The sequence below is a fragment of the Antechinus flavipes genome, chromosome 3, assembly GCF_016432865.1.
Source record: "Antechinus flavipes isolate AdamAnt ecotype Samford, QLD, Australia chromosome 3, AdamAnt_v2, whole genome shotgun sequence".
Classification (NCBI taxonomy): Eukaryota; Metazoa; Chordata; class Mammalia; order Dasyuromorphia; family Dasyuridae; genus Antechinus; species Antechinus flavipes.
Window position 1 is genome coordinate 570,563,449 of NC_067400.1, and position 18,502 is coordinate 570,581,950.

An 18,502-nucleotide genomic window follows, 5' to 3' on the forward strand; every position below is an offset into this window, starting at 1 on the left:
TGTATTTAAATTTCTATTACATAAACTCTGTCAAAAGGGATTGATTGTTTTATTCATTATATCTATATCCTCAGTTCCTAACACAAGGTGCTTAATAAATGATTGCTGATTGCCTGATATGTAAAAATGAATCTGCCATCTAGTGAAAAGAAGGAATGTTTTCAAAGCCATGAGTACCATGAGATTAAAGTATCATTTTTAACATATATTAGCTGTGTACCCCTGCCCAAGTTCTTTAATCTTTCAGCAACTGCAGAAAGCTCCCTTTTAGAGAATACATCAAGGTTTCCTTAAGACTATATGTAAGCTGCATAGCAGGTGCCAATCTGCAGTGATCAAAGGAGTTTCCTCACTGAAGAGTTCCTAAATGAGTGAAATTACAGGTTCAGCCCCCTATTCCTATGTGAAAAATTGGTAATGATCTATGTAAACCCAATATATGAATGAATAAACAAACAGCATACAAAAGGCAGAACTCAGAATAATGTATATACATGATTTATTACTATATGTATTTAATTACATGTAATAAAATGTTAGTTTATTATTTTTATTGTATTATTAAAAAAATAATTAAAATGTTTATTTAACGATACTATAAAACTTTAAAAGAACATGATTACATCCATTTACTGATACAGCTCATAAACCTCAATATCTAAACAGGAGGACCTTATAAACCTTAGCCAAAAATTTTTCAATATCCATTGGCCAACCGACTGAAAATAAACATTGTTGAAATTAGCTAGATTGGTCTTCAAATGACAGACAGCTGTCCCAAGGTTCTGGTACTTCAAGCTCTTCTAGCATATTAGGACTTGCCAAAGTTTGCCAACACCCATATGCCATAATGAGGCACTGTAGTAAGATTTTAATGGAAGCATTAAAAAATAAGGACAGAATAACATTAAAGAGGGAATTATTATTCTATTGCTGTTGATGTTTATTTTTAAAAATAAAGTTTATGCTGATGAGATATAATTAAAACGAAGACCCCACTTCTAACTTTTGACAAGGCTTCTTTGTGACAAGGATAGCATTGACAAGATGATCTAAACCTCATAGTACCATTCCTCTAATCAAATTTAGCAAGCAAAGAGTAATCAAAATTATTAATGGTATTCCAATAAGAAATGTGTGAGAACAAATAGGCAGGCCAGAGTTCACTGGTAACTCCCAAGATGGGCAACTAGATGGCACAGTGGATAGAATGCCAGCCCTGGAGTCAGTAGAGTCTGAGTTTAAATGTGGCCTCAGATATGTATTGACTGTGTGACCCTGGGCAAGTCACATAACCCTGTTTGCCTAAGCTCTTCATCTGTAAAATGAGTTGGAGAAGGAAATAGCAAACCAGTCCAGAATCTTTACCTAGAAAACTCCAACAGGATCATAGAGAATTGATCACAAGTGAAAAAACACTTAACCACTCTCAAGAGGTTAAAATAGAAGATCTTCAGGGCATTGGGTAGTGCTCCATTCCATGAAGCATTATTGAAAGCCAATCCCAAGAGAGTATAAAACAATTTATAACCTTTTATTAAGCATCTACTTAACACAAGTACTGTGGTAGGTTCTGGGATATAAAGAAAAGGAGTCTTTGCCCTCACCTGCATTCTAGCAGAAAAGGCATGCTACACATACACATATACACACACACACACGTGTTTATGTATGTTAGAGACAGGAAAATATTATCAATAGCAGCTGAGATCAGAAAGTTTCATGTAGGAGGTAGTGCTTGAGTTGAGTTTTGAGGTAAATAAAAGATTCCAAGAGTAAGAAAGGAGTATATTATAGGCATGCAGGACTACTAGGACCAATGAATGGAAACAAAAGATAGAGCAAGAAGGGTAGTTTGGCTGAACTTTTGTTGATAAGAAAGTTAGATCCTAGCTAAGAGAGAGCAAGAACATGTATTAAGACTGAAAAGGGACAAATTATGAAGGGCTTTGGGATCCCTATTGTATCCTAAAAACATTAAGGAGCTATCCCTTTAAAAATCACTTCAAATAAGAAATTGGGGGGGGGGGGGAATTGGAGGAAAGAACATCACTGTCAGTTATGGGAATATGCACATCATTGAACTTCCAGATTCAAAGTCTCAACTATCTAAAATTTATCAAAAGGGAAAATCAATGTTTAGAATGGTAGGCTGCATTGTTTGCTGGGTTTCATATTCTTTTTATTTAGGTACATATATAATAAATACTACATTTAGATATTAGTCCTGACAAGTTTTTCAACACGTGCTAGTGTTTATTCAACATCACACAAGTATTCGAAACTTACTACAGCTGAGTAATATGTCAAAAGGATGACATTTCTTGTTAAGCATATTTATTAAGCACATTTGACACATTAACATTGGCTTTCCTATCAAACTGAATTTGCCCCTCTCTGGTTATCAACTTTTCCTTCTGTATAATGAACTAGATGGGACTAGATGACCTCTAGGATTTCATCCAATTTTAGTAGAAGAAGAATGATTTATTAAAACAGAATCTCTATGTACCCCCTGCAGTAGAAATACTTTCCTCACAGAGAACCAGACATTACAAATAGGATACTATCTGTGCTAATGAAAGAATAAAGTACTGCCAAAGGAAATTTTATAAAGAAAATAACATTTATATCAGAACTTTTACACTGGTCTCATTCATCTATTTGAACATAGCCTCAAAAAATTTAAGTTTCGGTTTTTCTTCAAAGTCCACACAGAGTTCCCCCAGCATGAATTATCCCACCTTAAGGTAATAAAAATGAGCCATTATCCAATACCATTTGAAGGAAATAATGGTTTCCCCAAATAGTGAGGAAAATGGAGCTTAAATCATTCTCTCCTGTCTTTCTAACTTCTGCCAACTTCTCTGCTATCTTTACTGTGGTCTCTACTTTCTCCTATATATTAACCCATGTAGTCACTCCCTTTGCCAACCATTGATATTGTCCTCCCAATTATCTTACCCAGCTTGTCATTCCCTATCTGAGTCTTACACTTGGCTTCTTTGGCACTAAAACTTACAATTTACTTAGTTGTCAGCATAATGGGCAAATGTGTGTATTTGTATGAGTGAATATATGTTTGATACCTACTTAGAGAGGGCTATTTCATAGCTTAGGGGGTTGAAAGTAGAAACTATATTACTCCCCCAAGTTACTCTTCCCTTTACTTCAAGCCCTTTGTTCTTGTTTTTAACATAATTCTGGTTTGTACTCTGAAGAGTCAAAAGGAAGTATACCAATGGTCTGGAAACATTAGTAACATGAGATAGAAATGAGTGCTTGGGCCTAATACTTTCCAACGCTTTTCAGTTTATAAATTGCTATACTTCAAATTAAATCCAGAAGAGTTTTAGAATCTAGTATTACACATAAAAAGTTAGAACACAGTGAGTAAATGGCAAAAAGAATCTCTCTTGTGATCTGACCCTTTGTCAGTGCAAAAAGTGGACAAAAACAAAGTTCACTTTATAACCCTTTCCAAAAAGGATTCTATGAGAATGAATAATTATATGGATACTAATGTTATCCAAAGTCATACAAACTTTTATTTGAACTTAAAGATATTTTCCCATAAATGTTCAAATAAAATAGATGAAATTTCTACCAAGAAGCTACCTGGATTTTTCCCCTCCTTTTTCTTTCACAGACACATGCACAAAATCACACACTTTTCCCTTATGTTTAGAAAGAAGAGTTAGCAGTGGGGACTTAAGATTATAAAATACCCTATATATATATATGATGATATATATATATGATGAACTAGTAGTTCAAAATACTTAAGAAAACATTAAACTAAATTTAGGCTGCATCAGTATCCTTCAATCCATTCTAAACAGGCCATAGTGCAACAAATAGTTGGAATAGCTATTCCAAAGGGAAACAAAAGGAAATTATGCTCCTTGGCTTTTAAGATACTTTATATACATAAGGTCTCTTTTCAGTGCTAATTGTTTGTTGCTTTACAGAATACAAACAGAAAGAAGTAGAGGTAAGTTTAAAAGGAAAAAAAAAAAAAAACGCAATTAACTTCTTAATGCCATTCACTTCCTCTGCATATCTCAATTTCCTTACCTATAGTATGAAGGGTTTAGTCTCAATTGGGTCTTTTATATCCCTTTCAAACTCTAGTCATCTATGATTTTCTATCTTGAACATAAAGTGAATCTCCTCATTATGTTATGGGCTCCTTGAGAGCAGGAACTATCTTTTATCTCTTTTTATATTTCCAGCTCTGAACCATAGTGCATGGCACATAGTAAATGCTTAATAAATATTTCTTGTCTAATTGACTTCCCAATGATTTCCACTATAAAATTAGAAATGTATTCCCTCATTAAGAAGTTTCACAAAGGATTTAAAAATAAAGTATTTTGCAAAAAAAAAAAAAAAAGACAAAGTGATGGCCAGTTGGTTTTAAACAACATTGTGCCTGCCTAGAATTATGGTCAACTCCCTCTAACTCTTCCTTCTCAAGTCTAACCATCCCTAATTCATTCAATTGATCATTATATGACAGGTTCTCTCTCCAGTTCTGTCATTATCCTAGTTGCATTCTTAACTCTAAATGATTTCTAGCTTGCTCATGTCTATCCCATTCTATGGTGTTAAGAAACGAATACAGTATGCCAAATTTCACCTTTTCTCTAAACCACAGTAATATTTCTTAATGTTTCCAGAATTTACACCACCCTCCAACCTATCTACCTCTAGATACCTATAATGCCTAATAAAGCAAGTTGCAATATCACATATAATCAGTAGGTGTCATCATCTAGCATGCTAGTCTAAGTAAAATTTTCATATTAAAAGTTATCAGTTTTTTAAAAATTCATTCCCTACTTGATTTATTTTGAAAGTTGGAGAATTTGAGGTTAAACTTATTTCAAAACTCAGGATGGCATTAAAAATACATTGCCTAAAAAAAGCAAATTTAAAATTAATACCTGAAACAGTTTAATAACCAGAAGCAGCTAGGAAGCACAGTTTCTAGATACATCATTGGACCTGTGGTCTAGAAAACTTTAGTTTAAAACTGGTCTTAGGCACTTATGACCTATTTCACCCTAGACAAGTCACTTCACATGCTGCCTCAGTTCCCAACTTTGTAAAAATGGAGATAAATAAAAGTGCCTCCCTCCCAGGATCATTGTGTGAACAAAATGAGATAATTTGTATTAAGTGATTTGTAAATCCTAAAGCACTAATAACTGCTACCTATCAATATTATTATTAATTTACTGCATTAAAAATCCAAATTAAGTAATCATTTAAACCCATGTAAAGTAAATATTATATAAAATTATAAGCAAAAGAATAACATGTTTGCTAAAAATAAGATAATAAATAATAAGCTAATGGTAAGCTGAGCAAGAAATTTTCACTAAATTGAATTCCATTTTTTAAAAAATCTATATAAAGATTCTCAAATACCAATCAATGGCCCCATTAAAATAAAATCTCATTAAAACAAAATCTGCATATAAAATAACCCCAAAATAGCATTTTAAGTAGTATTTAATACCATAATCCTAAAAATTATACTCACCTTGATGAAGTTACAAATGGACAGGATTGTCCATACAAACCCATCTGGCCACAAAGAAAAACTAGGAGGGAGAAAATGAAAAAACACTTATTAACATGAGTGCTCCAAAGTAAATTACATTACAAATCAAATTACCATAACTGAACATTCATTATTTAAAGCAGAATTATAACTCTACAACAATCTTTTTTAAATTAGGGATATACTCAAAAGAATCAGAAATGATATATAATAGTAATCAGGATCTCCAAAGTCTAAGGAAGAAAAATGCTAGGAAATGCAGGAAACATACGTATGATAGAGCAAGTGTGGTTGGTTCAAAAAAAGCACGGTCTTAGGAAGTAAGCAGTGCTTACTTGTTAAGAGTCAACAAAACTGAGAGGAGAGGGAAGTCTGATTAAATTCTCTATAGCACGTTGATGGACTAGGTCAAAGAGCAGAGCTATAGAAGCTTAGACCTCAGAATCTCCACTCAGCAATGCTGTTGGTATGTTTAAGAAATCAAAAGGTTAAGAAACACTTAGTCAAGAGGTTGACTGCTATGGATTTAATTTATTATTCTCTTTATACAGTTCTCTCCATCCAAAAGCAACCTGAATATCTTCTTAGGAAAAATGGTCAGTTCCCTTATGCTAACACTGACATCAGGAAAATGTCTCAAGACAAACTTCAAAATAAGTTATCCTCAATGTGTATCCCACTGATTATTAATTCAATTTTAGATTTATACCTATTATTTTCAAAATACAACTAGGCATCCACACAATTTGGTATCAATCACATAGAATATTTTAAGTACTTTATTCTCTTTGAACATATTCTTCAATACATGCCTCTTGTCTCCCATTTAAATATAAAGTGCTTGAGAATAAAGAATTTGTTTTATTAAGTAGGAAAGATTGTTTTATTTGCATAATATTTGTATCCCCAGCACTTAGTACAGTGCCTGGAATAGCACATGCATTAATTAATGGTTATTCACTGATTGTCAATTTGGCAGCTGGATGGAAAACAGAAAGGAGACTAGAACAAACAGGAAGACCAATTAGAAAGTTGTTTCCTCTAATGAGAATTTCTCAAAACAAAGGATTAAGATAAATCTTAAGGAAGGACTCAACAAATTTAGAATCCTAAAAGATTGGAGATTATATAATAGTCTAAACTCTTTGACAAAATGAACACTCATAAATGAAAAAGAATAGAGGCCAGGGAGGACAAGTAACTTGCTCAAGATCATTTCTTATCAAAATCTTGAGATGATGCTCAAAAAGTTATCAAACTGTGCATGACTTTGATCCAGCAGTGTTTTTACTGGGCTTATACCCCAAAGAGATACTAAAGAAGGGAAAGGGACCTGTATGTGCCAAAATGTTTGTGGCAGCCCTCTTTGTAGTGGCTAGAAACTGGAAAATGAATGGATGCCCATCAATTGGAGAATGGTTGAGTAAATTGTGGTATATGAATGTTATGGAATGTTATTGTTCTGTACGAAATGACCAGCAGGATGACTACAGAGAGGCTTGGAGAGACTTACATGAACTGATGCTAAGTGAAATAAGCAGAACCAGGAGATCATTATATACCTCAACAACGATACTGTATGAGGATGTATTTTGATGGAAGTGGATTCTTCAACAAAGAGATCTAATTCAGTTTCAATTGATCAAGGATGGACAGTAGCAGCTATACCCAAAGAAAGAACGCTGGGAAATGAATGTAAACTGCTTGCATTTTTGTTTTTCTTCCCAGGTTATTTTTACCTTCTGAATCTAATTCTTCCTGTGCAACAAAAGAACTGTTCGATTCTGCACACATATATTTTATCTAGGATACACCGTGACATATTTAACTTGTATAGGACTGCTTGCCATTGGGGAGAGAGGAAAAGTCGGAACAGAAGTGAATGCAAGGGATAATGTTGTAAAAAAATTAACTAGACATGAGCTCTGTCAATAAAAAGTTATAATAAAAAAAAACCTTGAGATGATGGTAATTATGATTTGAGAGTCAACTATTCAGTGAAGGCAATTAAAATCATGTGAAGAGCTAAATTAACCAAAGAGAGCTAACATGAAAGCGAGGTATATAGATCTAGAAGTAAATTTTGAAGAACCATAGCAGTTATCTCCTACACTCCACACACAATAATAACAATAACAATGATAATAATCCCAGAAATAAAATTAAAAATCCTAAGAAAATCAAGAGCTAGAAGAAATAAAAGTAACAGACAAGGAAGGAGCTATCAATGGCAGGAGCATAACTGCAAACTGAGAAGAGGCTTGGAGTTCCAATCGTTCAGTGATGAAGAAAGCCATATACACCCAGAGAAAGGACTATGGACCACAACATAGCATTTTCAAGCTTTCTGTTGATATATGCTTGCATTTTTATTTTCCTTCTCAGGTTTTTTTTTCTCTCTTAGATCCAATTTTTCTTGTGCCACAAGATAACTGTATAAATATGTATACATATATTGGATTTAACATATGCTGGACTACCTGCCATCTAGACAAGGGAATGAGGAGGAGAGAAAAATTTAGAACAGAAAATTTTGCAAGGGTCAATGTTGAAAAATTACCCATGCATATGTTTTATAAATAAAAAGCTTTAAAAAAAAAAAAAAAAAAGACAACCCATCGCTTACATAGTGCATACAACAAAAGCCTGTCTTTTTTAATCCCAACTATTCTTTGGTGTTTTCCAAAGCACTAAATACTTTCACAAAAGGTAGAAGAGAAGTACATGGCTGTGCTTATGAACCATTAAAAAAAAAAAGTATGAAAAAAAAAACAGTATAAATGACATAAAGAAATATATATTCAAATAAGAAAATGAGCTAGCCAGGTGGCAAAATTAAGAGATAACAAATAAACCGCCCCTGTGCTCCCCTCCCCCAAAAAAAGAGAGAAGAGGTTTTTTGGGTTTGTTTGTTTGTTTGTTTTTGACTCTAGCAGCATAAGGCAGTTTTTACTGAATGGTAAAGAGAAGTAAAACTGTCAAGGAGGAAGTGTAGTGAGGAATAAATGGAGAAAACAGCTGCAAATTTCAAAGTTTAGTTAGTGTAAAGTATGAATGAAATAGTGGTTAGAAGAAACATCAAAGGCAAATTAAGATTTTTTTTTTAATGGAATAATCACGAGATTTTATTTTTTATAAAATGAAAAGGTCAAATTACATCAGCACTCAGACATGTTCTAACTCTTACATTATATGATTCTATGAAGTTAAAAGGAAAAAAGACTTGGGAAAAACTAAAAAGATCTAGAAAAGTGAGAGAAAAGTTCTTGCAGAAAAAAAGACTGATATATTTAAAAAATAAAATAAAAAAAACCCACTGCCTCTAAAGCTCACTTTCTTCTCTTCAATCCTCTCTAGTATCCAAAGAGATCATCTGTAGATAAAACCCTACAAAGAAATAGGACCCTAAAGTTCAACAGAGGGAATGAATATCTTATCATACAGTTTCCTACTGCAGTCACACACCCCACAATCTAAACTAGAAAGAATGAGTGATGTTCTCCTTATACAGTAATTGCTTGAGTAGTGTGCTCCAAATTTCTGCCTAGTAATCTGGTAAAGATTTCTGGCAGCCTTCATTCTCCAGGAACCTGTAATCATAAAGTTAATGCATGAAGCACATTTGATAATTTTGATCCATAAAATATATCTAGATATGGCCTTTGGGAATATCCCAACAGAAATTACACTAATTACCAATCATTCTACTGTTTCTCTAGATTAAAAGAGAATGAACCAAGTCAATGAAGTCTGCCTATTGTCCAGGCTAGAAACTAGAACTAGACAATAGAACTGGTCCTATAACTGAACAGAAGGAAAAAGTTTGAATGGACTGCCTTTGGTAACATGCAGTGTTTTTCATCACACTGATTCACATCTCTATACCAAAGGATCATATTTTTGACAGGTTTTCTAAGGCAACTAACAATCATAACAGTAAGTGTGAATGGAAGGAATCCAGCCATAATGATGAACAGAATGCTCTTAAAAAAAAAAAAAAAAAAAAGATTGGGAAGTCCTCCATGAACTCAAGCAAAGTGAAATGTACTATATACAAAATAATAGCAATGTTCTGGGATGACCAACTGTGAATGACTTTGCTATTCTCAATAGTACAATCACACGATTAATACTCTGAAGGACTTAGGATGAAAAATCCTACCCATACCCAAAAAAGGAACTGATTATGTCTAACTACAAACTGAAGCATTCTCTTTCTCTAACTCTCCCTTTTTTTAATTCAATTTTTCTTGAGGGTTTTTATTTCCATTGGGGAGAAGATCTTTTTTTTCTCTCCACAATTTGACTTTTATGGAAAGATTTTGCTTAATTTCTCATGTGGTTTCTTAATTGTGGACGGGGATAAGGGAGAGAACCTAGAAATCAAAAAAAAAAAAAAATTAATGTAGAAATATGTTTTGAATGTAAGAGGAGAAAAATTATTAAATAAATAAAACAGAATCCAGCCATAAAATAAATTAGAAATCAGACTGTTGTTTACAAGAATTTACACTTCAAACACATTCAGGAGGTTAAAGGATTGGAGTAAATCGAAAGAAAGGATGGTAGCAATCATAATCTCAAACAAGTTAAGAGTAAAAAATAGACATAATTAAAAGAGATAAAGAGCAAAACTATATCATACTTAAAGGTACCAACAGAAAGAGTATAAGTATTTAATATTAATTTTATATATACACTGAATGGCATAACATCTAAATACTTAAAGGAAAGTTCTGATTTATAGAAAGAAATAGACCATAAAATTATGAGTTGATAATTTCAATGTATCCCTTTTAGGGATACATTGGTCAAATCTAACCAAAAGGTGAAAAATATTTTTGAAAAATCAACTTTGATAGAGCTCTGGCAATTACTAATTAAATAGAAAAGAATATACATATTTCTCAAATGTATTAAACATTTTTGCCAAAATTTCCTAAAATCATGTACTAGAGCATAAAAATTTCACAAATGGAAAAAAAAAAAAGAAAATGTTAAACATAGCCTTTGCTAGCTACAATGCAATAAAATTTATATTCAATAAAATGACTTTGAAAGAAGGGCTGCAAATTAAATGAAGACTAAATAACTTAATTCCAAAAAAATTGTGGGTCAAAGAACAACAGAAACCATAGAAAATAAATAATATCGCAATATAAGAACATACAACATAGAAACATAAAATATTATCACAATATGAGAAAATACAACAAACTATACAAATAAGAAAATGTCAAAGAAAAAATATACCAAAACTTTTGGAATAAAGCCAAAACAATTCCAGGAGAAATTCTACATCTCTAAACAACGGAAGGAGGGGAAAGGGGAAAGGAAAGGAAAAAGCAAAGGAAAGGAAAGAAAAATTAAAGAGTAAAGGGAAAAGTTACATCATACTGGAGCTATCTATATTTTTTACTATGTTTATTTGATTTGCGATTGATTTTGATTTTTATAGTCAATGATCAGACCACTATACAAACAGCTAATTTGGAAATGGCCCAAACAATTATGATCAAAATTTTCTTATTTCTAAAAGAGTAATAATTTTGTGACGACCTGGTTCTCTTCCAATAAATACAAAAAAACTGTTCACAATTTCTGATGTTTCAAAATACTGTAAAGGTGACCCTGTGGTCCCTCTAACACTATGCTAACATAAAATGACATGCTACAGATTCTATCATGTGAGAATAGTATACATTGTTGGTAGAGTTGTGAACTGATCCAAATATCTCAGAGAGCAATTTGAAACTATGCCCAAAGGGCAACCAAACTGCACATACCCTTTCCCCCGATCTACCAATGCCACTACTAGGTCTGCTTCCCAAAGAGATCATAAAAAAGGGGAAAGGATCCTCATGTACAAAAAATGTTTACAGCAGCTCTCTGTAAGGTGGCAAAGAACTAGAAATTGAGGGAATGCCCATCAATTGGGGAACAGCTAAACAATTTGTAATACATGAATATAACGGAACACTTATCATTTTATAAGATTTCAGAAAAACTTGGAAAGACTTGTGAGAATTGATATTGAATAAACTGAGAAGAACTAGGAGAACACTGTACACTGTAAACAGCAACACTGCAATGATCAACTAAAACAGACTTAGTTCTTCTCAGCAATATAATGATCCAAAAGACTCATGATGGAATATACTATTCACAGTGAGAGAAATAACTAGAGAGTCTGAATGCAGATCAAAACATTATTTACACTTTTTTTGTTTTTTTTTTTCTTTCACATGGTTTTTCTCTTTTGTTCTGATTCTTGTTTCACAACATGATTAATGTGGAAATGTTTAATATGATTGTGCCTGTATAGCCTATATCAAATTGCTTACTGTCATGGAGAGTGGGAGAGAGACAGAGGCAGAAAAAGAAATGGAGAGCAAAATCTTATAAAAGTAAATGTTGAAAATTAACTAAATAAAAATAAAATGAGGTTAAGAGAAGATATCTCCTTTTCAAAGACCAATTTATACACTAAATGCAAAAACTTATTACCAATGCCTTTGTCAAAGTAAGCCAGGAAACAGAAAAATGTAGAAAAGGTCTCAGACCTACAAAGGACTTACCTTTTCTGAAGTAGTAACAATTAAAATGCAGAAAAAGTGAAGAGTGCTAAGCCAGATTTTTGATGATCTATAAGCAGAAGAGTTCTAAAAGTCTTAACTGGATATCAGACAAGTAGACATGATAATATGAGAACTGAATATCAAGTCTTGATATTTTCATTATAAACAAGACAAAAGAAAGTTGCATCAAAATTAAAGAAGGGCTAATAGGTTCTTCTTGGTAATACAAATAGAGGAGATTTGATTACCTCTTAATGCAGTACTCCTGATAAGCACCAAACATTGGAAAACATGTTGCAAAAATAATTAACAAATTAGAAAGGCCAAAGAATTGTAGAAACTTCATGTCTAGATATCATAAATAAAAATCTTTTTTAAAAAGAGTTGTGACTTTTACATTAAAAATTATTTTGTGCTGGTGCCAAATGAAGTAAGCAGAACCCAGAAGAACATTGTACACATTAACAGCATCATTATATGATGATCAACTATGATAGACTTAGCTTTTCTCATCAATAATCATCCAAGTTGTAATGGAAAATGCTATCTACAACCAGATAAAGAGAAAATATAAGAAACCAATAAGGTTAAACTATTTACACTCTTACACAGGAAGATGATACTTGTAACCCTTAACAAGTTTGTTATTACTAGAGCACTTAAAAGGAATATACATAGACAAAGGGCTCAAATGTGAATTAAATAAGATGGGATGAAGGATTCTGATAAAGACCTCATTTCTAAATCTATAGGAATTAACTAAAAGTATAATATAAACCATGCTCCAATTGATAAATGGTAAAAAGATGTGAAATGAATTTTCAAATAAGGAAATTAAAATCATTTCTAGTTATATGAAAGGATGCTCTAAGTCACTATTGATCAGAGAAATGCAAATTAAGACAATTGAGATAACACTATATACCTCTCAGATTGGCTAAGATGACAGGAAAGGATAATGACGAATGTTGGAGAGGATTTGGGAAAACTGGGACACTAATACATTGTTGATGGAGTTGTGAACTAATCCAACCATTCTGGAGAGCAATTTGGAACTATGTTCAAAGGGCTTTCAAACTCTGCATAGCTGAGCCCTTCTCCCCAGCATTCTCCCCAGAGTCCCTTTGCTCTACTGGCTCTGTATTCCAGAGATCATAAAAAAAGGAAAAGGACCCACATGTACAAAAATGTTTGTATGCCAGCCCTTTTTGTAGTGATAAAGAACTGGAAACTGAATTAATGCCCATCAGTTGGAGAACTGATGAATAAGTTATGGTATATGAATGTTATGGAATATTATTGTTCCACAAGAAACGATCAGCAGGATGATTTCAGAGATTTAGGAGAGACTTACGTGAATTGATGCTAAGTGAAATGACTAGAACCAAGAGAACATTGTACACAGCAAGAACAAGATCAGGTGATGGTCCACTCTGATGTATGAGGCTCTTTTCAACAAAGGAGATTCAGGCCAATTTCAATGGAGAGAGATGGAGAGAGCCATCTGCACCCAGAGAGAGGGTTGTGGTGACTGAGTATGAATCACAACATAGTATTTTCACCTTTTTTGTTGTGGTTTGCTTTCTTTTTTCTTTTTTTTTTAATCTGATTTTTCTTGTGCAGTGTGATAACTGGAAATATGTATAGAAGAATTGCACATGTTTAACATATAGTGGACTACTTGCTGTCTAGGGGAGGAGGTAGGGGAAAAGAGGAGAAAAAACTTGGAATACAAGGTTTTGCAAGGGTGAATGTTGAAAATTACACACACACACACACACACACACACACACACACACAGAGAAAATAAAAGGCTTTAATTTTAAAAAAGTGGATTCTACCAAACATTTAAAGAATAATTAATTCTAATACTATATAGACTAATCTGGGGGAAATAGGCAAAGAAGGAGTACTAACAAACTCCTTTTACAAGTCAAATAAAATTTCAATTCTTAAACCAAGAGCAACAAAAACAAAGAAAACCAAAATTTCCCTATTGAATACTGATGCAAAAATTTTAGATAAAATATTATCAAGAATTCAGCAATACTAGCAATACACAATCTATCACAAGGATCATACTCTAAGACCAAGTGGGATTTATACCAGGAATGCAAGACTGATTCAATATTGACTGTATCAATAATAAAACCAACAGAAATTCTATAGTTACCCTCACAGATGCAGAAAAGCTTAGAAAATGCAATTCTCAATCCTATTAAAAACTCTAGAGAATATAGAAATAAATGGAACTTTCCTTAAAATAAGTAGTAATTATCTAAACCCATCAGCAAGCATTATCTGTAAAGGGAATAAACTAGAATCCTTCTCAATAAGATCAGGACTGCAAGGATGCCCACTATTACCACTATCATTCAACAACACTGTACTAGAAATGTTAGCTACAGCAATAAGGAAAAGAAATTGAAGAAATTAGAATAGGCAATAACAAAACAAAACTATCATTTTTCAGACAATATTATATAGTTGGAAAAACCAGAGAACCTACTTAAAAACTAGTTGAAATAAAAAACTTACGTGAAGTTGTAAAGCATAAAATAAATTCACATAAATCATAAGTATTTCCATATTACCAACAAAATCCAACTGCATGAAAGAAAATTCCATTTAAATAAAGTAAAGGCAATATAAAATACTTGGAGTCTAGCAGACAAGACCAATCCGAGAACTACGTGAATAAAATTCCAAAACACTTTTCACACAATTAAGTGAGATCCAAACAAATGGGAAAATATTAACTGCAATTGGCCAAGCCACATGATAAAAAAAAAAAAAAAAAAAACATAAATTAAATTTACTTATTCAGTGCCATATCAATCAAACCATTAAAAAATTATTTTGCATGGAAAATGAATGGATGCCCATCAATTGGAGAATGGCTGGGTAAATTGTGGTATATGAATGTTATGGAATATTATTGTTCTGTAAGAAATGACCAACAGGATGAATACAGAGAGGACTGGCGGGACTTACATGAACTGATGCTAAGTGAAATGAGCAGAACCAGGAGATCATTATACACTTCGACAACGATATTGTATGAGGACATATTTTGATGGAAGTGGATTTCTTTGACAAAGAGACCTAACTGAGTTTCAATTGATAAATGATGGACAGAAGCAGCTACACCCAAAGAAAGAACACTGGGAAACGAATGTGAACTATCTGCATTTTTGTTTTTCTTCCCGGGTTATTTATACCTTCTGAATCCAATTCTCCCTGTGCAACAAGAGAACTGTTCGGTTCTGCAAACATATATTGTATCTAGGATATACTGCAACATATCTAACATATATAGGACTGTTTGCCATCTAGGGGAGGGGGTGGAGGGAAGGAGGGGAAAAATCGGAACAGAAATGAGTGCAAGGGATAATGTTGTAAAAAAAATTACCCTGGCATGGATTCTGTCAATATAAAGTAATTATTAAATAAAAATTTAAAAAAAAATTATTTTGCAGAGCTAAAAGTGTCATAAAATTCATCTTGAAGAACAAAAAAAGATAAAGAATATCAAAGGAATTAATAGGAAGGAGATGTAAAGAAAGGTAGTCTAATCATACCAGATCTCTAATTGTATTATAAAGCAGGAATCATCAAAACAATCTGGTACTGGCAAACAAACAGTGATAAATCAATGAAACAGATTAGGTTCACAACACACGCAGTTTCACAACACACAATAGTAAATGATCACAGTAATCAGGTATTTGATATGATAAATCGAAACATCCAAGTTTTATGGGATAAGAACTCATTTGATAAAAACTGCTCAGAAAACTGGAAAACAGTATGACAGAAAATTAGGTATAAACCTACATCTCACACAACAGACCAAGATATGAACAAAAATGGGTACATGATCTGAACATAAAGAATGATACCATGAGCAAAGTAGGAGAGCACAGGATAGTTTACCGGTCAGATCTCTGTATGACAAGAATTTATGACCAAACAAAAAGAAAGCATTACAATATATGAAATGGATAATTGTGACTTGTATTAAATTTTTAAGTTTTCACACAAATACAATCAATGCACCCAAGCAAGATTAGAAGGAAAGCAGTAATCTGAGGGGAATTTGTTTTTACAATTAAGACCCAATTTCTCAAATACATAGAGAACTGAGTCAAATTTTTAAGAATACAAAGTCACTCCTAAGCACTAGAGATATAAAAAAAGCAAAAACTGTTCCATAATCTAATGGGGGAGACAAGTCAATAGATATGGACAAACAAGGCATACATAAGATAAACATGAAATAATTAAAACCGGGAAGGCTCTAGAATTAAAAAGGATTAGGAAAGGCTTCCAGTAAAAAATGGGAATTCAGTTGGAACTTGAAGTCAGTAAAGCCAAGAGTTGAAGATCAGGAAGAACAGTATTCCAGAAATGGAGGAACACCAACAGAAAAATGTCCAGAGCCAAGAGATGAACCGTCTTGTTCAAAAAACAGTGAGGAAGCTGCTGTTACTGGATCAAAGATTTTATGGTAGGAAATAAGGTATAAGAAGACTAGAAAGTGGGAAGAGGGGAAATAGATTATGAAGGACTTCGAACATTAGAAGATTTTGTATTAATCATGAGGGTGATAGGGAACCAATGGACTTTACTGAGGAGAGAAGCGACATGATTGTATGCACAGTTTAGCAAACACTTTTCAGGTTAACGGAGGACAGATATGAATAAGGAGAAACTTAAAACAAACAGAACCACGAGCAAGCTTTTTTTCTTTTGCTGAGGCAATTGGGGTTAAATGACTTGCTTAGGATCACACAGCTAGGAAGTGTTAAGTATCTGATGCCATATTTGAACTCAGGTTCTCCTGACTTCAAGGCTAGTGCTCTATCCACTAGAAGCTGACCAACAGGCTTTTGCAAAACATGAGATATGAGGCAATGAGGTCTGCTCAGACCAGTAGTAATATCAGATTAAAGAAGGGGGTGTATTCAATAAATGTTGAAAAGGTGGGATCAATAGGCCTCAGTAACAGATTAGACTTTTGGGAAGGAGGAAGGAATATTTAGAGAGAATAAAAGTTACTTCTGTTTCAACCACAAAGGGAGGAGATAGGGAATGACAGCTAGTAAGAGATGGATGGATCAAGTGTGGAATTTTTGAGGATGAGATGTAGTTATTGTTTGTAGGCAGTAGGGAAATAACCAGTAAGAAAAGAAGAGACTGAAGGTAAGTGAGAGAATAGAGATGAAAGAGAGAGAAATCTGAGGAGATGTGATAGAATGGAATTTCTTAGAGCAGGTAGAAAAGTTTAGCTTTGGCAAGGAGAAAGGCCACCTTTCTTAATACCAAGCTAAAAGAAGAGATAGAGATAGAAAGCAAAGTGATGTGAGATGAAGGGAGGGAAGAAGAAGATCTAGATAGCCTCAATTTTTCTCTGCTGAAAAGGGAGTGGGAAAGAAATCTTTAGGAGATTTCAGGGAGGATAAAAAGGTCTAGCAAAGTCACGACATTCAGTAGGACAATTCAGGGGGTATGAAACTACTGTCTTGATCTAGTGACAGTCCACTAGTTACAGTGGATCCAGTTAGCAGAATTTTTTCTCCTGCTTTGCTGAGCAGCTCTTGAATAGAAAAGAAGGTAACAAATGGTAGAAATAATCCAAGGCTCAGAGTTGACAGAACAAGATCATTAACAGAAAATGGAAGTGGGAAAAGGCCCCGAGAAGAGGATAGTGTAGGATTAAACTGTTTCACCAAGATATCAAAAAAAGGGAAAGAAGAATATAATCAGTGTACATGGTGACAAGCTAGTAAAAGACTGAGCAGTGAAAGGTCTAGAGGTCACAAAGAGAATAAAAACATGATTTGGGTTTATAAGGCAGGAGGAAAAGATGAAATGACAAAATATAATCAAATAAAGGAGTTTCATAGTTCATAAACATACACTTGCAGGTGATGGCAAGATCAAGGGCATTATTATCCCTTATTTGTAGATGAGTTTAAATAGAAGAAAAAGTCATAGGAAATAAGTAAACTGAGGACAGGGAGGCAAATAAGAGTGTGTTAGAGAATAGCAATACATATGATGAAGTCCCTAGTATGAAAAACTTTTCTATCAACTTTATATCAAGTTATAAGAATTCAAGGGAATGTAAGTGAGCTCTACCAATTTTATTTTGACAAGGTAACTATGAGAAAGGCAAAGGCTGCCAATATTTTAAAGAGTAATTTGATGCATTTATTATTGCATTTTACTGTGATTCATGAGAAAATGTTGGCATATGTAACATAGGTGTGAGGAAAGATTTTTTAAGGGTTTTTGTCTGTTTTTATAACACCTTTCAAACACTGGGTGAATCACTTTATCCTTACTT

The 18,502-nt window shown here is 33.2% G+C and overlaps 1 protein-coding gene across 2 annotated transcripts in view; it reads right to left on the bottom strand.

Annotated features, from left to right (window-relative positions):
- The window catches only part of FOXJ3 (forkhead box J3), a 145,002-nt gene that overhangs the window by 113,694 nt on the left and 12,806 nt on the right, over positions 1-18,502 (bottom strand). For both annotated transcript variants that reach the window (XM_051987914.1, XM_051987915.1), the window contains exon 2: positions 5,552-5,612. In XM_051987914.1, the coding sequence (XP_051843874.1) occupies positions 5,552-5,595 (44 nt within the window). In that variant the 5' untranslated portion in view covers positions 5,596-5,612. The remainder of the gene's footprint in view (positions 1-5,551; positions 5,613-18,502) is intronic.